The sequence below is a fragment of the Natrix helvetica genome (genome assembly GCF_964273705.1).
Source record: "Natrix helvetica genome assembly, chromosome: 5".
Classification (NCBI taxonomy): domain Eukaryota; kingdom Metazoa; phylum Chordata; class Lepidosauria; order Squamata; family Natricidae; genus Natrix; species Natrix helvetica.
The window spans coordinates 80,641,076-80,666,912 of record NC_138551.1 but is presented as its reverse complement, the minus strand read 5'-3'; the positions used below and the strand labels follow the sequence as shown (position 1 = coordinate 80,666,912).

At 39.7% G+C, this 25,837-nt stretch overlaps 1 protein-coding gene across 2 annotated transcripts in view; it reads right to left on the bottom strand.

Moving 5' to 3' along the window:
• PRKG1 (protein kinase cGMP-dependent 1) overlaps positions 1-25,837 on the bottom strand; it is a 999,829-nt gene that overhangs the window by 861,980 nt on the left and 112,012 nt on the right. Inside the window, exon 1 of one of the 2 annotated variants that reach the window (XM_081955688.1) lies at positions 6,096-7,031. The exons of the other annotated variant lie outside the window; for it this stretch is intronic. Within the exon in view, the coding sequence (XP_081811814.1) occupies positions 6,096-6,406 (311 nt within the window). The 5' untranslated portion in view covers positions 6,407-7,031. Of the gene's footprint in view, positions 1-6,095; positions 7,032-25,837 lie in introns of those variants that run through there. 2 annotated transcript variants of the gene reach the window in all.

The window sequence follows — 25,837 nt, the reverse complement described above, 5'->3', positions numbered from 1 at the left end:
TGCTTTATAAGAAAATGTCAGCAAAGTATCCCAAATGGGGAATAAAACCAACTTGATGAAATAAAATCAACTTGTATTGGTTTTATTTGTACAGGAAGTTTTTGTACAGGATGTATCAAAGGCATTTTATGGTGTCACATACCTAGGCATCCATCTGTTTATTTTCACAGAAACGAGTGGAATTTACTTCTGAATAACAGTCCTGTACATGTCTACTGAAAAGAAAATTCCTCTGAATTCAATAGAACTGACTGGATGGCAATCAAATAGTACAGTTATTTTTTTTAATAGCTATATTTAAAAGAGAATTCTTGCTTTAAAGGTGTTCCTGATTTATGACATACATTTAAGAGAAACAAATGAGTAAAATCTGTTCACATATCTAGATAGCCAACTTCGCTAGTACGAAGTTACCTGTTTCAAATCATATTATAGCAAAAATTTGCAAATTATTCTTTCGCAGGAAAGAACGAATGATCTAACAGTTTCATAATAATCATCTGCCTCAATCAGCAAAAGTGGGAAATGTTTTACTGAATCCACACTAATAAAACTAGCTAATGTGAAATAAACCTTAGTTCAGGGATGGGAGAAACTGCTTTTATTCTCCAGTTAGTAGCTCATTGTAGAAAAGGAAAATGTTACTTAAAAAGATTTATGCAGCTTTGCTGTAATGAGGTTCCTCTCTAATTCTGCTATATGATTAGTTTTAAGTGACCATCAGTAAGAGAGAAAACTCTCTCTAAAAGCAGAGTCTAAATGGAAATGTGATCATTGTACATGATTCCAATGCAAATAATTGTGTCAAAATGGAACATTTACTCAGAAAAAAAGGGTTGTCAATTACAGGAAGTTGATGAAATCGTAACTTGACCTATATACTGTATCCTCTAGAATATCCTTCCTCTTCCTGGAGATACTTTCAAATAAACTGGATTGTGCCACCTACATCTGCCAGTTGCTGTAACTGATTGTTATTATTTTTCTGGACAAATATATCTGATGGCATTACATTGGGGAAACTTCACACTTTCCCTCATCTGCTTAAACGCTTTGTGTTTTCATGTACTGTATATTGAGTTGTGTGTTCTTTTTTAAGTATGCTTGCTTTTTCATCCTTACCATATCATTTCCATGACAGTTTATAGGACAGTCGTAAAAGGAAATTAGTGCCTTGTGAAAAATGCTGTATGTCTCCTTTAGAGGTTTAAATTTCCCCATGGAACACTTCAGACAAGTGTAAAACAAGAACAGGTTTTTTTAAAAAATAAAATTTATTTTAAAAGCTCCTAAGCAAGATGTATTACAACAATCCTTCCAATATGTCCTTTTCAAAAAGGCAAGCCAGTAGACCAATAGAAAAAGATTTTGAAGCAGGTGTCTCATTTCCCGTACTCTCTTTCTTCTGAAGCACTCAAGGCAGAAAGAGAATAGAGATCAGGAAGCCAAGAGACATCTTTGAGGAAAACCAAAAATGAACGTGCAAGTTATCTCCAGACTCAAACTGAGTGTCCTATTGGTACTCACTTGAATTTTCTTCTAATTCTAAAATGTATTAGACAACATTACCCTAGATATAATAAGTTCCTACTGATTCACCATCTTACATTATCTGCTACACCATGATATGCTGCCTCTTATTAAACAATGTTTGATGGAAAGTACTTCTCTTTTTCATTTTCTCTCTGCCCACTTTCTAAACGTATTGTTACAGTCTCTTTACTCTTCTTTATATTTTTTTATTTGATCCATTACTATGCTAAAGCAATCCATAAATTCAGCAGGATTCCACAGGACCATCAAACATGGTAGAAGATGCAGCTTAAAACTTCTTCCCTTCTCCAAATACAAATTTAATATATTAAAATACCTAGGAAGTTCGTGAAATAAAGAAAAATAGCCACTGTCTTTCAGAAACTGTTTTGCATGCAGACGTTCTACGTTCAAGCCATGAGATCACCAGTTAAAAGGCTGGTCATGAAAATGATCATGGCTTGAGATTGAAAAGAAGTTTCCAGACAGAATAAAGTCATCCTACTAATGACGTTATGACTAATGATGCACAGTGCAGTGGCTCAGCGGTTAAGATAAGGCTTGTTGGCTGGAAAGTTAAGATTCAGCACCCATTTCCAACAGGGCAAGCTCTTGTTCTTGCCTCACCTGCTGCCAACCTAGCAGATCGAAAGCAAGCAAATGTGAGTAGATAAATAGGTACCACTTCAGTGGGAAGGTAACAGTGCTCTGTGATGTCATGCTGGCCACATGACTACAGAAATGCCATTGGACAGCGCTGGCTCAATAGCTTTAAAATGGAAATGAACACCACTCCCTATAATCGGCAATGACTAGCGGAGTAAAATCCACAGGGACTCCTTTACCTTTTTCCTTTTTTTTAACTACATGTGATATTTTCTAGAGGTTGTAGGACTACCAATTTTTAAAAAATTCAAGAGTTTCACTCCCAATACATTTGCAAATCTCATCCTTACAGACAGGTTCAGAGTAGAACAGCAAAAGCTGCCCTGAATGAAGCTTCCCTACTGAACAATATTTTGAACTGGATTTTGGCACTCATAGAAGAAGCAACTTGTGGCTAGATGAGATCTATCCATCTAGCATAATATACCTCTTTTTCTATAGTCCTCAGAACAAATGCCAGAGGATCCTACCTAAATGTCATGACTAATGTAGAAAAAGGAGTTGAGAGAAACCAGAAACAGGACACAGGGAAGCCACAAGAATATTTTATCAAACACTTCAGCAAAGGAAAGTTGTGACATTAGTCATGCATTAAAAAGATGTATATTAAGGACATTTAGGAGATGGAAAAGAGAACAAATCTGTTCTCCATTCCCTGGGGTTTTTTGCCCCGGTTATTCCTGGCTACAATTACGAAGCATGTACAGTGTTGTAATCTCACAGTACTTTATGTCTCAGCAGAATGGAATGTAAATTGGGGGATTTGTTCTAACAGAATGTTAGTTCTTCTGTACTTTTAGTGGAACATAACACCGAAGTGAGAAAAATCTTTGTTTTTATTAACTGTGTGAACCTTTACAATTCAGTCATTTAATATGCATCTTAATAAATGAAATGAAATGTTTCTCTCAGCCTCTCAATGCTACTTCGGTTTTGTCCTCATCGTATACTCCCGGTTCGGAGCCTAAACCATTCAACGTGATGAGTGAATTCAAATCGATGTCTCTGCCAGCTATCCAGGTGGCAGAGCAATTGTTTGATAGCCCCACTAAGTACCCAGATTGGCATGGCTTGCACCGAACGAAAGAAATTATTCAAGTAGTTTGCTGAACAGCAATACAGCAAAGATGGAGTGGGTTGGCAATCGACTTACCTAGCAGTCAGTGCCAACATGTTACAAATGCCCTTATCGCTGCCAAAAACTGAGCTCAATTTTAGATTTATGAATCAAACTTAAGCCCGTATAAAACATTTTTAACACAAGAGCTTAAGCTGCATATGTGAGCTTGGCATATTTTTCTGTGGTTCAATATGAAAAACTGTTATAACTGTGCAATTTAAGTGTAAAGATTCCTGTTGGATTATCTTCTGAGGCTAGTTTAATCAACCATTCTATTTCAGTGGTGGCCAGCCAGGTATATTTAAGTAAACTCATTAAACACAATATAAATGCAAGAATAAGCCAGAGGAAAGTTTCAAGATCACTTTACCAACTTATAATTACTAGTCTTCCAGTTTAGATTTCCACCTAGGATAACATTTTATCCTTTAACAATCATCAACAGTAGAGACATAACTATTACTATTTAGATACAGATTCATTTAGCTAATAATGATGGATAGTATTGAACAGAAGATGGCATCTGTTCACCTTTCTGAATAAAGGCACCCATTACACTGAAATACATGACTTGGTATGTTAGATCAAACTTTTTCCCAAAATAAGCAAGTGCTTGGTAGCTCTGAGAACCCCAAATCAATGAATAATGAATAAGAAACAGCCTCATGTTGTTAAGTATGTTAGGAGGAGGAGGCGGCATGATATTTAGGAACAGATCTAGTACGATTCTGTACAGAATGTTTGGAGAATTCCAAAATGTTCAGAGTAGATTTCATTCAGTTTGGTGGGATTTAATCCACTGTAAGAATTGCCTCTGAATAAATGTGTATCTTTTCAAGACAGTTAAATGCACAGCATCTGACTATCACTGCAAACATACTACCCCTGATATTTTAAGGTAAAAGATATGCACACTGTGTCACAGCAGATGGTGAGACGTAGGACATTCACGCCTTGGCTATCAAAAAGTAGAACCAGCCACCTTCCCCTACCCTGATTTGCCTCCTCTTTCAAAAACCCTGTTAGCTTCAGGACACCAATTGGGCCTGATGGCTGCAAAGCAGGACAGGCGTCTTTGAAACAGCTCAAGAAAGATTTGAGGAAACAGCAGAACACTGAAAGGAGGAGGATCAAAAGGAAATCCTGCACTGGCAATGCTATGCCTGAGAGATAATTTAAATTATGAGCAGGGAAAGCCAAAGTTGGCAGCATAAATCCAAGGTTTCTTCTGGAGTACGGAGGACCATAGGGAAACCCATATTCTCATTCGACATGCTCAGACTGCTGCATAGGCACAGTGCACATTTGGAGTGGTAGGGCTGAAGAGGTACACGTGATATAGTAATAGAGAAATGCAAAGTGTGTGTAGCATGTCTTCCCCTCATTATCAAATCGTTGCAACAAGCCTCACAGCTAGGATTAGAAGGAGGAGGAGGCTAAAAGAGATCTGACTTCTTTCTTTGAGAAAGGTAAGCCATGATCTCAGGCATTTCTGATCTTTCTCTACAGCCCAGCCCACCTGATGCCCCACTCAAGAGACCAGTAAGGAATAGCAGACAAAGCTTAGGATGAAAGAATAAAGTGATTCAAAGCCCTTTTTCCCCCAAACCAAAAAGGAGGGGGGAAAAGACAACCACTCAAAAGGTGAGAGGGATTAAAGCAAAGCTAAACTTCCCCGAAATGGAAGGAGAAACTTCGTATTTTTCAGAAACGAAGCGCTGAAAGAAAAATTACGTCTGTACACAAGCCTTTTATGTTCTACTCTCATTTGAAAATGAAAGGAGAAAGTGACGGAGGGAAAAAGATAGTGGTATTTTTACATCTGCTTCCTGCTTAACCCTACTTAACCATAGTTTGGTGGCCGCGCTCTCCCATCTTGCCCCCTTGATGGGTAGCCTTTGCACTCCTTGGAAACAGCCCAGAAAGCTGTCAGATCACTTTTTTAAAGATCATTTTAAAAATTCCTCTACAGAATTTTGCCTGTCCGTGCCCAGTCGCCAGAGGAAACTAGCCTCACTGGGCAAAAGCCTTTTTGCTTCAGCCAACATTTCCCAGGGGATTAGTTGAGTTTGTCTCTTGTACAAAAGATACCCAAGAGTCTTAAGGCACCTTAAAACCTACCCATCTCTTATCTAACAAACAAACCTGATGGTCTTTTAAGATGATGCCAAGCTCTTTGGCTGCCCTTAAATAAATAAGTACCTCCCAGACGGGAGTGAATGGAAACCCTCTAAGCCCCCCACCTATCTCCCACCCAAAATCTTCAGGTTAGGGAATTTGGTTCCTACCTCCAAACCAGAAGCCATAACCGAAACCACCACCCCCCCCCAAAAAAAATCAACCCCAGTCAGAAACACATACCACGCTGATAAGAGAGCCAGTCTGACGATGCTATTGTGATAATTTGGGAAGAGGGGAACAGACACAGCATTTTCACACTCTAGGGAGGAGAAAAATTCCTCCCCCGGGAAGGGGGCAGCGTGGTACCTGACAAGAGTACAGAGAAATGCTGAAGGCTGGATGTGGCTTTTGGAAAGGTGGCAGCCCACCAGCTGCCAAGAGTTGAGGGCTTAGGAGGAAGGGTGGGGGGAAGAGGCAGAGTGGAGCGGCGGGAAGGGAGAAGCGATTTCTGAAGATGAGAAGCGATGGGTAAGCAGGCGGCGGATCCCCAGGGCGGAGTGGAGGGAGAGCGCGGGCGACATAGACAAGAGACAAGGGGAAAGAGGGCGAGATCGACCGACACCACAGGGGACGCCACACGGACACAACGGCTTACTGTGGGCTCTTGGGGTAGAAAGGCAGGGTGACATGGCTGAGGTCCTGGATGTCAAAAGCCGTGGGCTCGGCGGAAATGGCCTGCCTCTTGGTCCTCTGCTCGCCATGCAAGGTGCCGGAGCTTTGCTGGTGCGCCTGTTGGGTGGCGGGCCGGATGACGGAGCGGTACTTGTCCAGCTCGTTCTGCAGCTTCTGGATCAGCTCGTCCTTCTGATCCAGCTCCAGTTCCAGCTCGTCGATGAGCGCATCTCGCTGCCGGAGCTCCTCGATCTTTTCTTGCAAGGCATATTGTAAATCCCGCAGCGTCCCCATCCTCAACCTCCACCTCTTCCTCCTCCACCACCACCTCCTCCTCCCTGGGGCTCCTGCCTGCGCCCCCCGCTCCTCTCGTCGCAACTTTGCCCCCCGCCCCGCCGAGTAGTAGCCGCCGCCGCCGCCTGCCGCTTGTCCCACTTCAAGCCAACTTTGCCAATCGCTGCTCCGAGCGACCTGCTGCTGCTGCTGCCGCCGCCGCCGCCGCCAGATCCCGTTCGCCCTTCAACGCACGCCTCCAGCCTGGCTTGGGCAAAGAATCCGCCGCCGCTTCCCTTCGCCTCGTTTCGGCGGAGCTACGCGGAGGGAAGGAGGAGAAGCCCCATCATCCTGGGTCCGGCGGCGCCCCACCGGCGCCCGGCTTCACCGACGGCGGGCTTGCAAAGGGCGATCGCGAGCTGCCGCCTGCGTCAAGCTAGACTGGAGAGAGGGGAGAGAGCGAGCGAGTGAGCGCCGAGGAGACGGCGGGAGGAGGGAAGCCAGGCGAACGAGAGAGCGAGCGAGCGAGCGAGGGGCGTCTGCAGCATGCCGTAGCACAGGCACTTTTCCCTCAGCCCCCTTTCTTTCAGAGGGCTACTATCCGCTCGGCTCCTCTCCTGCTTCTCCGCTCACCCCATTAGCCAGCCTGCCAGCGGGAGGTGAGTGGGTGGGCTTTATGGCGTTCCAGGCATTTCCCGCCCAAATGGCACGCCACGTTTGCAAAAGGGGGGGGAGGGAAGGGAGATGTTTTGGGGGAAGGCGGCGGGGGAGTGGGGAGGGGAGGGGGTGTGAGGAGCCGCTTTCGAGCCATTGGTTTTGGCGGGGCGGAGAGTCTCCCCCTAGTCGTCCTCCCCTCCCCACCCCTCTCATGCAGAAGCGCGCTTCCCATTTCGGTAGCTTCCCGTAGGAATTATTATTATTATTATTATTATTATTATTATTATTATTATTATTATTATTATTATTATTATTATTATTATTATTATTATTATTATTAATAATAATAATAATAATAATAATAATAATAATAATAATAATAATAATAATAATAATAATAATAATAATAATAATAATAATAATAATAATAATAATAATAATAATAATAATAATAATAATCCAAAACCGGCGGCTCTGGCCAGGCTAGCGGCAGAACTTCCGCGGCCAGGATGGATCCGCCACGCCACCCATACGTGCGTATCCGCCAGCAGCTCCTGGTGTGTACAAAACGGGAGACTTCGCCTCCCTTGGGCAGTAGAGCCGCGTCTCTCATTAGTGCCGGAGAGGCTGAGGCGAAGGCGTTGCGTGCCTGCCAAAAAGTCTTTCTGACAGCCTCACCTGAAGAAGAGAGGAGAATACCAACCGTATCTAACCCCTAATTCTCCTTAAGGCATCGCCAAGCGAGGAACAGCACTGGCAAGACTTTCTAAGCCTGCCTAAAACAGGCGAAGCTTCAGCTGCAGGACCAAGAAGAGATATTAATAGGGTTATTTACACCCCCACAGTTCCCTTATGAGGCCCAAGCTACCTGGACAGAATTTCCCAGTGTTTCTGAAAATCCCCCCCCCCCAAAGCTTTTCCACTGTTCTTTCTCCAGCCACCTGAAGGCTCATTTCACAGAGCTTGAGAAAAAATGGGGGAGAACCAGTGGGCAGCAGTCCACCTGCTTCAGGATAGTTAGGAAGTGGGGGGGGGGGTGTCCCCTGCCACAATCGCCTATGAGGAAACACCTCTCCTGCCCTTTTGGGCTGCTACAGCTATGGGGAAAGAAGGCCATTTCCTAGGGAGAAAAACAGTTGCTTGAAGATGGGTTGGGAGTTATTTATTTATTTACTTGCTTACTTACTTATTTTGTCACTCATGTACAAGATATCAGGAATGAGAATAAACATGAATAAGAACAAGGAAATGGATACAAATAAATGGGGACAGTAGGACAGGGATGTTAGGCACGCTGGTGCGCTTAAGCACACCCCTACTGACCTCTTAGTACTGGGGCGAGGTCAACAGTAGACAGTTTAAGGTTAAAGTTTTGGGGGTTAGAGGATGTAACAACGGAGTCAGGTAGTGCATTCCAGGCATTGACCACTCTGTTGCTGAAGTCGTATTTTCTGCAATCAAGTTTGGTGTGGTTTACCTTGAGTTTGCATCTATTATTGTGTGCTCGTGAATTATTGAGGTTGAAGTTGAAATAGTCATTGACAAGTAGGACATTGTAAATGGCTTTTGGAAGATGAAGGCTGAGCCCACGGAGATGCTGAAAGGTACCAACAGAAAAGGCTACTGAGGGTTTTAATCTTATTGGGTCTCAAGTGTGGCAACTCAGCGGCAACATTGCAAGTTAACTTGCCTCAATTTTGCTGAGTTTGGGCCCAGACCTTCCCCTGATATAATCAGAAGAAACAGGTGCAGCCATTATTCAATAAGGGATCCAGACTCATTTAGATCTCTGCTGTCCCTTCCCAGCAAATCATGTATGGTTTTGGATTCTGCACCTGGATCCTGCTTGGCCTAGACAACATTTGTTCCCACCTGCAAGTCAAGGTTTTACTATTGGGGAGAAACAACAGCAAGGCTGCGGTAACAACAGAAAGGAGGGGATTAAAGAATGTGACAGAGCATATAGTACATACATTTTGCTAAAAGTCAAAAATAACTTCATGCAAGACACAACTAAGCTTACACCTTGTCAAGTTCTGCAGGATTTCTGCCTTGGGCATCGATATGCATTTATAATATTGCAAATCCCACTACATGATTAAAGTACAAAGCTGCTTTTAGGGCCATTCAAAATTCTGTATTTTATTTCATGTGTGTGTGTGTGTGTATACACTATATATATATAGATAGAGAAAGAAACAGAATCACATGATCAAATGACATGAGCGCCTATCAAACTTATCTGATCCAGTTTCAACCACAATAATAAGGGATAACTTGCATGAGTCATGGCAGATATAATAGCATGAGAAAATTTCAGTATACGGTTAAAGCTTGTCACTAAGCCTTAGAAGTTTTCAGAACCAGCTGTAATCTTAATTTGTTCACCAGGCTTTTAATTGAATCTATATTGCTATGCATCTCTTTGTTAATGTTTTGGATTTAAGATGTTATAACGCTATGGTTTTTAATGCTATTTTGTATTCTGCTTTGATGTTAGTATGGTAATAATGAAAAGCATTATTTATTTTATAAATAAATAAATCAGATGAACCAAAACATTATCAGGGGAATCACTTCACAAATTTGACTATCTTAGCTACCAGTGACAAAATGCCAAATTTCAGAGTCCAGATAGTAACTTTTAAGACATTTAAGCATTTTTAATATAAGGCATAGGATTTTGCCAGCTAAGCCTTAGATACATGGAGTAGCTTAATCGCTGGATTCAAGCCACCTCATAAAACCTATCCTGTATAATAAAATGTGTTAGTATTATTATAGACTTGATCTGAATTTTGGCTATCATAGACTAACTTGACTGTCCTGTTGCATTAAAGAAATGAATGGTATTCAAGGGTTAGAGTTAGAACGTGTATGTATACAATCACCTTCAGTTTTCAGCAGTGACCACAGAAAGCTTCATGAAAAGATATTACAGTGCCTGCAAGCAACAGGATGGTATTCCTCCACTGTTTATGAATTTTTGTAGCATTCAATTGGGCTTACAGTGCAACTGAGGAGAGGATCAGGTTTCTGGAAAGATATAGTCAAGCAGTTTGTATCAGCCTGCCTTCCATTGGACACCTGTATTCTGCATGTCCCAGAAAGAGGGCTGTGAAAATATCTACAGACCCCTCACATCATGGACATAAAATGTTTCAACTTCTGCCCTCAAGAAGACACTATAGGGTCGCGATGGTGAACCTATGGCACATGTGCCAGAGGTGACACACAGAGCCCTCTCTGTGGGCACACATACCATCAGCAGCTGCTCTTCATGCTCACCACCCAGCTGGTCTTCAGGTTTCTAGCGCATGTATGTGCGCACATGCATGCTCGCATTCCGGTTTGGGCACTCAGTGCCGAAAAGACTCACCGTCACTGCTATAGGGCATTGCATGCCAAAACAACTAGACACAAGGACAGTTATTTCCCCCATGCCATCACACTGCTAAATGACTAATTCCCACAACACTCAAACTATGTAGTAGGGCTGTATTACTATTATCCTTCTCATCTTTCGTATTATCTATTTCCTTATCTTCTTATGACTATAACTTTATTGTTTGGATCTTACAATTTATATTGTTTATTTAGTATCCTAGAATGATTTATGTTGATTGCTTATTTATGTTGATTGCCTATAACTGTCACTAAGTGTTGTATCTTATGGATTTATGATGAATGTATTTTATGATGATTATGATCATTTGTTGCTTGTATGTATACTGAGAGCTTATGCACCGGAGATGAATTCCTTGTGTGTCCAATCACACATAGCCAATGAAGAATTATTCTGCTCTGCCCTGCTCTGATCTTTCCTTTCCTTTCCTTTCCTTTCCTATCCTATCCTATCCTATCCTATCCTATCCTATCCTATCCTATCTTAATGCTGAGCACTTTGTGTATTTATAGGCAGTTCTCGACTTATGACCACAACTGAGCTCCAAATTTCAGTTGGTAAACAAGACAGTTGTCAAGTGAATTTTGCCCCATTTTATTACCTTTTTTGCCACAGTTGTTAAGCGAAGCACTGCAGTTGTTAAGTGAACCATGCAGTCATTAAGCAAATCTGACTTCCCCCATTACTTTGCAGGTCAGATGCTGGCTGGAAAGGTTATAAATGGTCATCATATGACCCTGGGTTTGGTGCAACTGTCTTCAGTACATGCCAACTGCTAAGCGCCCAAATTTTGATCACATGACCATAGGAATATTGTGATCCTTGTAAGCATGAAAATTAATCATAAGTCACTTTTATCAGTGCCATAACTTGGAACGGTCACTGTAAGTTGAGAACTATCTGTATTTTCATGCTGGTTCTTAGACTGCTTCTCAAAACTAAGCCATGATAAACTCCTGCATCTATGTCACATATACACAGCAGACTAGTGTGCTGGGATGGGCATGAACATATGCGGAGGGAGGATTGTACAATGAAAATAAAAGACCCTGAAGAAACCAGTGGTTCACAGTATTTAAGCTCACAGCAATGCTCTATGCCTCATAAAGAAGCTTAATGAGTTATACTTTCCTTCTGTGGAGGAGTTTTCAGGGGAAAAAGAAGTTGTGTTAGAAACAGAAAATGGACATGGATTGCATGAGCAGGCTTTATGAAGAAAAATCTAATCTCTTATTGGCCTTTCCTGCACACAAAAACAGGAGCTTGGTGAATCCTGCATTTCGATGGAAGAACATGACGTCTCCAAAAATTCAAAACAAAAATGATAAAGCACTTGATTCAGCCTCCAAGACACGGAGTATGCATCCATGTTGTTATTATTTAATATTTTAACATTGTTGGCTGGAGAACCAGGAAAAAGAATAGCAGGTTAACCATTTTCCTTTAAATATTGTTTTCTTCTCAAAATCATGCTCTGATCGTTTTCAGTCATCCAAATGGAGAAAAAAAGATAAAAGTGTGATCAGACTATCACATAGCTGGTAAGAACAAGTGAAAACAATATGAATTTCAATAAGGATTTATGCTAACCTGTGATAAATACAGACTCTTAGAAACTATAGCATAACAGGAATTTCTTCACTTCCTTTACAGTGGGTTAAATAAAGCAGAGTATCTTGAAATGTTTCTTTTCCGTAATGTCTCCCCTTCTCCTGGGCTACATTGACATGTTTGCCACATGACTTGGCTTCCAGATCTCTAATAGTACCTTTCCGCACAGCCCGGTGATCTTCAGATAGTACATAATTTCAGATTGTATCCCTCAGACTTGAAAATGGATTTCTGCACAGAAGCTGACAGTTTTGGTATAATGTGGTTCCTTCCGAGGCAGTAACTGGTGAAACAGATCCCCTACTGGATTCATTTTTAAGTTGGAATCAGGGGTGAAATTCAGCAGGTTCTGACAGGTTCTGCAGAACCGGTAGCGGAATTTTTGAGCAGTTTGGAGAACCGGCAAACACCACCTCTGGCTTGCCCCAGAGTGGGGTGGGAATGGAGATTTTGCAGTACCCTTCCCCTGCCACGCCCACCAAGCCACGCCCACAGAACAGGTAGTAAAAAAAATGAATTTCACCATTGGTTGGAATACTGCTGGTTCAGAGTTTCAGAGAACCCTACTTCTCCCAGCTTCCTGCTGCTTCAGTTTCACCTGCTCTCAAGCAACCAGCATTGCTATCATGTTTTGCTCCAAAGCAGTTAGGATGGCAGCCTGGTTAATTGGGGGAGTGGAGTCAGACTGCTTGGAAAGGACCATTGTAAGAGGGGGTTCCTACTTACTTAAGCCCAGTTAAACCTAGGCAAGGAAGCCATTCTCCCTTCCATGATTTCAGCACCACTAATGCAAGTCTTTAAAAGAAAAGAAAACTTTGTGAAGAAGAAAATAGAGTACATGATGTATATATCCCATAAAGGTGACACAACAACAAGGAAATTTTTTAAAAAATAAAGAGACATCAGCAAACCCCATCCAGTATCTCTGGCAATAGCAGCCTGGGTGGCCCCACAGCCATAGAGAAGGGAGGAGTATTTAATTGACAACTATTGCAGAGTAGGCTTACAAATCCTAAGGATTCCTTCATACAACATGTACCATATTTTTCGGACTATAAGATACACTGGACTATACGATGCACCTAAATTTACAGGAGGAAAACAAGAAAAAAGCAGTCTTTGGCCTCTTGTGTGTTGCGCCCTCTCCGGCCTCCAGAAGCACTCTGCAGTGCTCTGCGCAGCCCGTTTTTGCCAAAAATGGCCCTGTTTTGGGGCTTCCAGGCCCTCCATGCATTGCATTTTCGCCCTCCCCAGCCCCCAGAAGCACTCTGCAGGCCAAAAACAGGCCTGCAGAAAACACCTCTTTTATAATGGATCCCTGGCAATGTAAAAGGTATTCGACAAGGAATATGGATGCCAGAGCAAGCAAGTGTCTTGTTTATGTGTATGCAGAATAAATGTGCTTTTATCTATCATTCCCCAAAGCCATATTTACCCCAAAGGAAGTCCCCAGTAGTAAAGTAGGCAGAAATGTGCATTCAAAAAGCTGTGAAAAGTCTTTGTTTTCCATTTTGTCAAACCAAGCTCGCCAAATCTAGCTGAAAATGAAACTAAATATTTTTTGACAGATAGGAAGCAACAGGTGAAGCTAGGGAAACTCACATTGAGTGCCTGTCAAATAACACAGATGCCCATCAGGACTGTGTGTTCTCCTATTGCTCTTCTCTCTATATACTAATGACTGCATCTCCAGGGAACCTCTGTTAAAGTACTGAAGTTTCTAGATGATACAACAGTCATTGGTCTCGTTCAAGCCAGTGATGAGTCTACATATGGACAGGAGATTAAACAACTGGCCCTGTAGTGCAGACAGAACAATCTGGAGCTGAACATGCTTAAAACTGTAGAGATGGGAGCAGATTTTAGGAGGAGCCCTTCTATTCTATCACTTCTTGCAATTATTTAAAAGCACAGTATCAGCAGTAGAATCCTTCAGGTTTTTGGGTTCTATAATCTCCTAGGATTTGAAATGAGCACCTAACATTAGAACTGTAATTAAAAAGGCACAGCAAAGAATGTTCTTCCTGTGTCAACTCGGGAAGTTCAGATTGCCCCAGGAGCTGTTGATACAGTTCTACAGATGAATTATTGAGTCTGCATTTGTACAGTCTGTAACTGTCTATAACTATTTGAGTTGATACAGCAACCAAACAGGACAGATATAGACTCCAATGGATAGTTAGGACTATCCTAGAAAAAACTATTGCAACCAGCCTGCCTTCCATAGAAGCCATGTATATTGTGCCGGTTAGGCTAAGAAAACATTTAAAGACTCCTTATATCCTGGACATAAACTGTTTCAACTCCTCTCTTCAGGACCCCACTATTTGACAATGTACCAAAACAACTAGACACAGGGAGTGTTTTTCCCCTTGTGCCATCACTCTGCTGAACACATAATTCTCACAGTACTATTTTCTGTCCAAGGTATATTTACCCATGGAGTATGGCTGTAGTATTATTATTATCCTTCTCATTTTGGTAACATTATTATGATTATAATGGTAATTGGTAACAGAACACCTGTTTGATCTTGATGTATATAAATCGGCCGGACCAGATGATTACATCCCAGAGTTCTGAATGCACTGGCAGATGTTATCTCAGAACCATTGTATCATATGTTTAAAAAATCTTGGAGCATCGGGGAACTACCAGAGGATTGGAAAAGAGCTGATGTGGTTCCCTTCTTCAAAAAAAGAAAGAAAAAACAGGAAACTACAGACCAATCAGCCTAACATCAATACCTGGGAAGATACTGGAAAAAATAATAATAATAAAACAGAACTCTGAGCATTTAGTAACAAATAAAGTTATAAGTAGCAGTCAACATGGGTTTGTTAAAAACAGATCATACCAAACCAATCTTATTTCATTATTTGACAAAGTGATTAAATTAGTAGACCAGTGAAATGCTGTGGACATAGTATATTTAGACTTTAGCAAGGCATTTGACAAAGTAGACCACATCCTAATTCTTGGTAAGCTAGAAAAATATGGGATAGACAGCATCACCACTAGATTTGTAACTGGCTGACAAACCATACTCAACCAGTAGTTCTTAATGGAACTACATCTACACGGAGGGAAGGAAGCAGTGTACCATAAGGTTCCATCTTAGGCCCAGTACTCTTCAATAACTTCATAAATGACTTAGATGAGGGAATAGAAGGGGAAATCATCAAATGTTCAGGTGACATTATGCTGGCAGGAATAGTCAGTGGGTGCTTCATCACTGGAGGTTTTAAAAGTCACTTGTCTGAAATGGTATTGTGTCTCCTGCTTCAGCAGGGGGCTGGACTAGAAGACCTCCAAGGTCCCTTCCAGTTCTATTCTGATTGATTATTACTCTGTTGTTTCCATGTATACTGAGAGCTTCTGCACCAGAGACAAATTCCTTGTGTGTCTAATCACACTTGGCCAATAAAGTATTCTAATTACTGTACTGATTAAAATAACTATTTGTAGAATAAGTACCTGATTTATAAAATTAAGGGATTCCTTGTCTGCATACCAATTAACCTCTCTTATTCATAAATCACAGTTACACAAAGAACACTTAAGTATATTTCCCACTGTTCTTCCAATGCAAACAGCAAAAAGAGGATGAATGAAGACAGGCAGGAGTATCTGAGGAAGTTTTAAAAAGTCACGATGATAGCCATATAGTGAGACAAGCGGTATATAAATTTAATAATAAATATATAAAATTAATAAAATAATAGCAATTGAATACTGGGTTATTTTTCTATTGAAGAGCCAAGATTCCTTATTTCTTTGTACTGTGCCAGGTCAGATCCATTTTACTTGGATGAAGCTTTGCAATGAAAAGACTGGCAGATTAAGCTCAGCTGGTATTCGACTTCAAACAGTTCTGTTTTGTGGTGATTTTAGGGTCTTTCTGGATTTGCATCTTTATTATTACATATGGGAAATAATTTGATAATAATTTTCATTGTTAACTGTCTCAAACGCTACAGATGAACTAAAGTCGGAAATCAATAATTCATCCAAAGGCTCTCTCTCAGCCAGGAAGCTCTGAAGTGAACTCTGGTGGAAAGATTGCTATAATGTCAATGTATTATGAAGCACAAGTTTTGGGAAGATTTTATGGGTTTCGTTTTTTAGCCGGAAAAGAAACGCTACAGAAGGTCATGGCTGTTTTGTGTAAATCTCGGTAATACTAAATTGGTTGCAACCTCAGAATAACTCGCTTCAGTCTATGGAATTAGTCCCAGCACTTTATCCAAAATCTGTTTGAAATATCTGTATCTTTTTTTCCATTCACAGCTTTCTCAAAACCAAAGTTTGCACAAACTTTCCTCCTACTGTAAATACATTGTGAATATGAACTATGCAAATTAAAAAGTGAATGAAGGCATGTTTATTTCAGATTCACCTCACACATGTTTTGGATCGAGGACAGACAGGCACATATAAACAGCCTCTGCTCACAATGCCAGAGCTTCTCTATTTTCACAACACCTACGGAAAAGTTTTTGTGCATGTCTAATTGAATGAGGAATTATTTTCAAATACAAGAAAGAGCCAGATGAGCAGTTTTGATGACAGTATTATAAGGATACAAACTGATTGTGAAGAGTTCCAAATGAATAACTTCAAATTAGATATACCACTAGCAGTACAACAGATGAAATTGAATTCAGGTATAGTTTGTTTGTTTTTTGGAGGGGGGGGGTTGATTTTCTAATGCGGTACAATTTATTTCAAAGGTTCAGAAACCAGTTTGTGGATACCATGAAAGAAAATTGGCCAATTTAGATTTGGCTAAATTTTTCTCTTGAGATTTATTTATTTTTATTGCATGAACTGATTAGAAACAAAAAGTAAGAACAAAATATAAACATGTACTGTTCTGTAGGGAGAACGAGGCAGACAGGAACTGAGGCAAGGCAGGTTGAAGCTAACACAACCTTCATTAACAGTATAACATGGCAAAATGTAAGGCAAATCTCGACCCGGCAAACAGCAACATTTGACAGCTGACAGCCCTTTGTATACTAGAGCTGTTAGACGCTGAACCAATAGAACGGCTGCATTCTCCCGCCAGCTGGCTGCTCGCGTTTCAACCAATCAGGGGCCGGCAATGATAGTCAATGGCGTTGTAGCCTCGAGGACTTAACAAGTACAGTTTAAAATAAATAAATATCTAATGTCCTGACTCAGCTACTTTGATTTTCTATCAACATCAGGTAACAATATTTTTATTGAAACAAAGTATTGATTGTATTGAGCTGTCTAGTTTTTGGATCATGCCTTGTGTTGATATGTGGATTCCACTGGAAGTCTAGTGGTACTTTTAACTTACTGCCATTATAATTTAATATATACTTTTAAACAAAGTTGTCACTGGCTTTTGGAAATGGTTATTGTTAGTGATGTTGGGCAGTATATGAGTAAAGTGGAATATATATCACATGTCAAACAAATAAACCATGTCTTAAGATGAATGTAAAAAAGTATTGTTGGGATCCCAGAGAAAATATCTATGAAAATATCACACAGCCACAACATACCTGAGGATAGTGTATGGCAGTAACAAGAATAACACAGAAGTTATAATAACAAAGACTATGTAAGTGCAATTGTATTATTTTTTTAAAAAAAATTGTATCCTGCTTCTATTGTTTTTACAAATACGTGTAGTCCTTGACGTATGACCACAACTAAGCCCCAAGTTTATGTTGCAAATGAGAAATTTGTTAAGTGAGTTTAACTTCATTTTATGAATTTTCTTGCCTCATTTGTTAAGTGAATCACTGCAATTGTTAAGAGAAACTGGATTTCCTATTGACTTTGAAGTTCACAAAAGGTGATCACATGACCCCGGGACACTGCAACCACCATAAATATGAACCATTTGTCAAGCATCCAAATGTAAATCACAAGACATGGGGATGCTGCAATGGTCATAAGTGCGAAAAAGGATCATAACTCACTTTTTCAGTGCTGTTATAACTTCTGAAAGAAGATGAACAACAGGTTAGGCTGAAAATTAAAAAAAATGAAGATGCTATCTTAGGTATCTAATTTTGAGCACTGCAATGAGTAATTAATTTATAGGTGGCTTGTAACATCACCAGTATGCAAGTATGCACTTTCCCCTTGCATGTTTTCAATTTGCTGTACCATGCAGTCTTATTTCTCTGCACCAGGAACAATTTATTAAATTTGCAGTCCTAATGAAATGCACACATTAGCTTCAACGTAGTAGGGATGTGTCTGATAGATCACGGACATCCAAGAGTCTTAAAAGAGCTTGCAGATGTCAACTTGAAGGCCTTTCTGAGTTCTTTGAGACATCACAGAGGATGGCATGGGGGGATTTGAGAAGGGCAAATATTATTCTTCCCTTCATAAAAGGGAACAAAGAGAATCTAGATAACTATAGGCATGTTGTTGTGATACTGATATCACATTAAACAGTGGAACAGACTATTAAACTTTTATTTTTAAATATTTAGGAGAGAATCCATGGCTGTGTAGCAGGTAGTATAGTTTTATCAAAGAAGTCAACCTGATCATGTTTTTTAAAATAAGAGTGTTCAATTTAGTTGATCATAGGAATGCTGTAGCCATCGATTATCTTGGATTATCTTGATTTCAGTAAAGTCTTTGACGAAGCCTCTTATAAAATGGGAGAAGATGGGAAAATATGAGCTGGACTATGCCACCATAAGATTGATACAAATGTGATTGAATAATCATACCTAACAAGCCAGATTGCTTTCCAGTGTTGAGTGGTCCCAAAGGTGCTTTTCTTTCTAAAGTCAACTGGACTTTCTTTGTTTTTCCCTGAAGATGTTTTGCTTCTCATCGAAGAAGCTTCTTCAGTTGTGACTTCAGAACTGAAGAAGTCAGAACTGAAGAGGTTTCTCAGATGAGAAGCAAAATGTCTTCAACAAAAAACAAAGTCCAATTGTCTTTTGAAAAATCATCTTTGGGACAAACATGACTGAGAATCTCCACAGACAAGTGTTGGGTGCATATTCTAGGACTTCCTTCTTTGCTGTTCAACATTTATAAAGGATTTGGTAAGGATTCTTAATACACAATTAACACATTTGTGGACAATGCAAAGATATGGGAGGTGCTAGGCTACACAAAGTTGTGCAATTATCAGCTTATAAGTGGTTTATAAATTGCAGCTGGATTGATTCATTTGCTCAAAAATAAAAAGTTACAGTTAAAGAACTAGAGATAATATTCATAATTCATTTCTGCCACTGATGGACAGTAATATCATTCTCTCTCTACATGAAAGGTTCACACATTGAACAGTTATTGTCACAGTATTTTTCAGTAAAATTCACCAAGCCCAAGAAACTGCTAGGGGAAAAAAGGTGAGTGCTATTCTGATGTCATTTTTTTCTTCTTTCTTCTTCAGAATAATCTTATGCTGATTTACTCAAATATCATGGAGACTACATTTTCTGATGCAGAGGTTCCTGAATGCTAATTCAGAGGTTGGGGTGGGGGTGTAAATGGAAAAAACATTTTAAAATCAATAACAGCATAAGATGCATAAAAGGTCAAGAATAATGAGATTTATGAAACATCACATACTCCTGTGTCTTGGAACTAACTCAGGATATAGGAACATATACTGAAAGCTTATCCCATCTATAATTCATACGCAAATGATGATTGCTAAGATTGCTGCTCTTTTCAAAGACGTTGGAAAGGAGCTTATATAATAAAAAACAGAAAAATGTGTTAGTTTCCGTCTTAAGATAAACTACTTCCTACCAGATGAGGTCACCAATTGCAGCTGATTAACTGTCTCTTTGTTGTTAAGCATATTGCTTAATCCCTAATACACACTGCTTGCCACACAGCAACTTGACAAATGTGTATTTTCTTTGGCTTAGGGAGCCTTAAATTCAGGTTAATTCAAAGCAGGCTAATTAATACCAAATCTATAACTATATGACAGGGGAGCATACTACTTACACTAATGTTTCTGAAGTGCTCGCGGAGTTTTGAAGAAGTCCTTTACCTATCTAGGGCCAACCTGATATGGAGGAAGGGCCACTGATTGCCACTTTTAAGGCAATTGTTCATCTCAAATACCCAGACAAAATACCTGCCAGGTACGAAGAATCAGACCACACAATAAGAAAAACTAGAAAGCCCAGTTGCCTCTTGAAAAAAAGCACCTTTGGGACAACCATGATCTAGATCAGTGTTTCTCAAACTTGGCGACTTTAAGTCCTGTGGACTTCAACTCCCAGAATTCCCCAGCCAGCTATGCTGGCTGGGGGATTCTGGGAGTTGAAGTCCACAGGACTTAAAGTCGCCAAGTTTGAGAAATACTGATCTAGATGACTGAGAATCTCCATGTGCGACCACACAATAAATTCCAATTAAACTGATTTATTGCTCATTCTTATACACAAGAATCTAATAAATTTACAGTCAGAACTACATTGGTGCAAGGTAAGAGTTAACAGAATTCAAGAGGGGCTGGACTTACAATAGTCTACCTTGACTCTTCCCCCGGGCTCTGAAAGTGACTGAAAGATTTTAAGTTTACCTCTAAATCAAAATATTTGACCATGGTGAACATCAAGTATTTTTTTTTCTAATCTAATGTCAAGTAATTTATTTATTTATGTATTTACTTACTAAGTTTTTTATGCACGTGGAGGAAAAGAAAATAACGTGTGTGTTGGAGTGATCAGTCTGATGAAATCAGGGTCATGCCTTGAGATCAACTCTACTCCTTTTGAACATGCCATTAGTGGCAGGACATTGCTTTGGTCATTTAGGCAAAAGGAACTAGAATGTTAGACACTCAGGCCCATGCAGCTCTGTTCTTGCTAATATTGAGGGCTATACAATATTTTTTTAAAAAACAGCTTTAAAACATTGTAAAATGACAGCCATATATAAAAAAACCAACCCCCCCCCCAATAACAGTGCAATCAACTAAGGCTAAATCAGATCTTACTGTCACCCAGATGTTTTGTCCAAAAGCCATGTTTTAACAGCCCTGTTGAAAGGTTGTATGTAAGACCAAGCTATTCATCTGCACCTCCATAACTGTCTATTTGGCTCTGCAACCAATCAAGACGAACACAGATTTCAATGTATAATTAGATCTGCATAAAAAACAACTGCTACCAACCTGCCCTCCATTGAAGACCTGTATACTGCACAAGTCAAAAAGAGGGCTGTGAAAATATCTACAGACCCCTCACATCTTGGACATAAATTGTTTCAACTTCTGCCCCCAGAATGACGCTGTAGAGAACTGCACACCAGAACAACTAGACACAAGCACAGTTTTTCCCCGAATGCTATCACTCTGCCAAACAACTAATTCCCATAATACTGTCAAACAATTTACTAAGACTGTATTACCATTACTCTTCTCACCTTTCCTAGTATCTCCACTTATGACTATAACCATGTTGCTTGTATCTTTCAAATTATATTGTTTGATTTGTTTACTAGTACGAGTTGATAGCTTTTTAGTAACCTTGACTATCACTAAGTGTTGTATCTTTTTATTCTTAATGAATGTATTTTATTCTCCTTATGTACACTGAGAGCATATGCAGCAAAGACAAATTCCTTGTGTGTCCAGTCACACTTGACCAATAAAGAATTCTATTCTATTCTATTCTGTAGAAGGAGACCACCACATTCAAGATAAGAGCATACAGATAATTTGCATGTTCAGCTTTCAGACAAGTGTTATCAGTATGACAAAGACATGTTTCTTCCTCCAATTTAAAAACCATGCTTCTTCAAAACTAACTTCCCTCATTATATATAAATAAAAAGAAAGTACGCAGCCTTGCTGGCTGGATCAGACAAAGTAGCTAAATTCACAAATACAAGTGGAACTTTATTTTATTGATACAGGTTACAGTGCAGAATTTCAAAAGCCTGTGATTTCCTTTCTCTCTTACATTCAAGCAGTTACAGCATAGCCAGTCTGAGTTTCTTAATTTTTTTTTTGTTCTCCAAGCTTAAAGTATATTTTTGTAACTGCCTCTGAATAGATTCTCCAAAGACATACTGTATCTGTAGTCGTTTACTTGTTTCAATCCATTGCCAACGTAGAGTCATTTAGTTTTTCCATGTCTGGACTTCCTGCCGTGGATTTCCTATCCTCTGTTTGGATTTTTCATGAAGACAAGAAAGTCTAGAATTCCCATTTCCCTAAGGACATTCCGTAGCTTGGAACAAGTGAAAGGATTTGGCTATGGAGAATTGTTTCTGCTGAATTCCCTTGGGGGCAAACCCTCGCAATGCTTTGCTCCCCAATCTCATTGGATGGACACAGAGGTGGTATTCAGCAGGTTCTGACCAGTTCTGGAGAACTGGTAGCAGAAATTTTGAGGAGTTCGGAGAACCGATAAATACCGTCTCTGACTGGCCCCGTCCCCATCTATTCTCTGCCTGAGCCTCTGCCTCTGTCCCAGCTGATCAGGAGGAAATGGGGATTTTGCAGTATCTTCCCCTGGAGTGGGGTGGGAATGGAGATTTTACAGTATCCTTCCCCTGCTAAACCCACCAAGCCACGCCCACCAAGCCATGTCACGGCCACCAAGACACACCTACAGAACTGGTAGTAAAAAGTTTTGAATCCCACCACTGGATGGACAGATTCACTTCAGACAAGAAGTCTTCAAGCTAGCCTGTCCCTGAGCCATACAGGTTTTTTAAAGATTCTTTGCCATTATTTTAAAATTTCTATCCAAACACTGATTTAGGCACTGGCCATCTTAACAAGTGCCATTTAATTCTGAAGATCAAAACTCTTTTTGCCATTGTTTTATAGTTTTTAAGGCATCTTGTTAAGCATAATCTCTGCAATCTCTGTGCAATTTTCATTGCACCTATTTCTCTGGAATTATGAAGGCTTACACCAATCAGAAATCAAATATCAATATTCGATACCTGCTAACTCTATTTTATGTCTTAAAATGAGCTTTTTTTACAAAAAAAAGTATGATAACTACCTATAGTCCACCTAGATTCTCCAACAAACAAGATTGTTTGCCGTTTTCTGTTTTCGATTTCTCCATAACAGCGTAATCAATCATAGAGGCCAAATTGCAGTTGATATGAAGTTGCATGACTTGCCTCCCTTCTAAGTAATATAGAAAATATGAAAATTCCATACTTCTTAAGGTATTTGATTTCAACCCTCTCATTCCAAAGATTGCCATATAACAGAAGAACAGAGTTGGGAAGGACCGTGGAAATCTTCTAGTCCAACTCCTTGCTCAAGCATGAAACCCTATACCAGGGGTGTCAAACTCAAGACCCTGGGGTCGGATCCGGCCCATGGGATGTTGAGACCTGGCCCGCAGGACTGCCCTGGAAACAGTGAAGGACTGGCTCTCCTTGCCTCTGCCAGCAAAATCGAAGATTGGGAGGGCTGCATGTTGCCCTCCCAAACTCTGTTTTCACTGGAAGAGGGTTGCACGCCCACCCTGACCCCCTAGATCAAATACAAACCTGATGCCCTCAATGAAATCGAGTTTAACACCCCTGCCCTACACCATTTCAGATAAATGGTTATCACCCACAACTGGAGGAAATTCCACTAATTAATTGTCTCATATCAGGAAAATTCTCCTCAGTTCTAGGTTGCTTGTTTCCTTGATTATTTCCATCCACTGCTTCTTGCTCTGCCTTCCAATGCTTTGGAGAATAGAATGAACTTCTCTTCTTTGTGGCAGCCCCTCAAATATTGGAAAACTGCTATTGTGCTATTGTGTCATCAATATATATTGCAATTTGTAGTAGCTGGAACTAAATTTTCAGGACAAGGCTTGCCATCCCTTAATGGGAGACAGAAAATTCCCTTTATGAGAAAAATCTGGAAATTTAAAATCCTCTTCCCCAACTGACATTTGAAGCTATTTCACAAAACAAAAACAGAAGGAAGGGAGTTTCTTGAACTTAACATCTTAAACACTGCAAAAAAAAAAAAATCCTGAACATTTTTATGCACATATGTTTTACAAGTTTAATAATCTTAGGTATATCCCTAGGTATTCACAGCTGAAGACAAACTAATCTATCTAAAGAAAATTCAGTTTTATAGTTTAATAACCCCCACAGGCATCAATTCAGATTTAGCCCAGATAATACTATACTTAGAAAAGATTCAAGACTCATCGGCTAAATATATTAATTTTGGTATGGAAGACTCAATTTTATCAATAAATACCAACATCTGTTTTCCAAAGAGAATTATTATATAATTTTTACTTGCACATATTGAGATAATTAATTTTAGTTTTCTGCCTAATTGTATGCACTCACTTTCCAAACTCAAACAATGGAAAAGTGAGCAAAACCAGACTCTAAACATCTCTCCAAGAAAAATGGGATTAAATTAGATCTCCCTTGGCAAAAAAATAAAAAATAAAAAAATCAACAGTTTATTCACTGAATACTTGGCACATTTCAGTTTCTTCAAAATATCTGGAAGGGATGAGTAACAAATGAAGACAATAAAAAGTAGTGTTTCTCTTTAATTGTTCTTGTAATGACTTTTTTTTCTAATTGGCAATTAAGAAAATGACTCATTACATTCAAATGCCCATCAATTATCCAAAAGTCATAGGTTAAAAAGGACAAGGTGGCTTACACAATCCTGGCATGTGCACAAGCATCAAAATTAGTCCATAAATATTAATTAAAAGAATTGTATCCTTTTCAGAAGATTTAGTCACCATAAAATAATAGTCTATTTTCACTGGCAGAACTCTCGAACTACCACAGGTGCCCCGACATGAGTGACGTCGAGCTATCCATGCCCACCATGGCCATTCCCCACCAACACCAATGTCAAACACAATGCCAATGCAGTCCTCAATTTGACACTTCTGTTGTAGAGGGATCCTAAACCCTCAGTTCAGGATCATACCATTCAAAGACAGTTAGCGGTACTTTAATTTGAGTAAGTGAATTCCTTAAAAGAATTCCCAAAAATTGTTAAATTGTCCTATTTTTTCACATTTTCATGTATATACTATACTTTTTATTGAAGGAATTCACATTTGGCCTTTTGAAAGTATGTCTCTGGTTCGCTTAACGCTCTACAGTGGTTCATATTTTAATCTACTCAGACTGCATTATAGCCTCTGAAGACATTTATGCATTTGATCTCTTTTTACCATCCTGTTGCTAGAATGAACTTGTGAAATACCTCTTTGTAGGCAGCTATGAAAGAGGCATTCTGAAATTCTAAGTTAGGCATTTAAAGCATGATGCTAAGGAAAAGTAAACAAACTTGTAACAATAATAACTCTAAATAGAAAATCAAGAATTTAACTCATATTTCCTTCAAGTTTCTAGATTCTATCATATCTCAAGACTTGAAATGGACACCCAACATTAAAAACGTCCTCAAACAAGCACAACAAAGAATGTTATTTCTGTGCCAACTCAGGAAACTCAAACTGCCCAAGGAGCTGCTGATACAGTTCTACAGAGGAATTATTGAGTCTGTCATCTGTACTTCTATAACTGTCTGGATTGGCTCTGCAACCAATCAAGACAAACACAGACTTCTGTGTATAATTAGAACTGTAGAAAAAACAATTGCTACCAACCTGCCTTCCATTTAGGACCTGTATACTGCACGAGTCAAAAAGAGGACTGTGAAAATATCTACAGACCCCTCATATCCTGGACATAAATTGTTTCAACTTCTACCCTCAAAACAATGCTATAGGGCACTGCACACAAGAACAATTAGTCACAAGGACAGTTTTTCCCTGAAT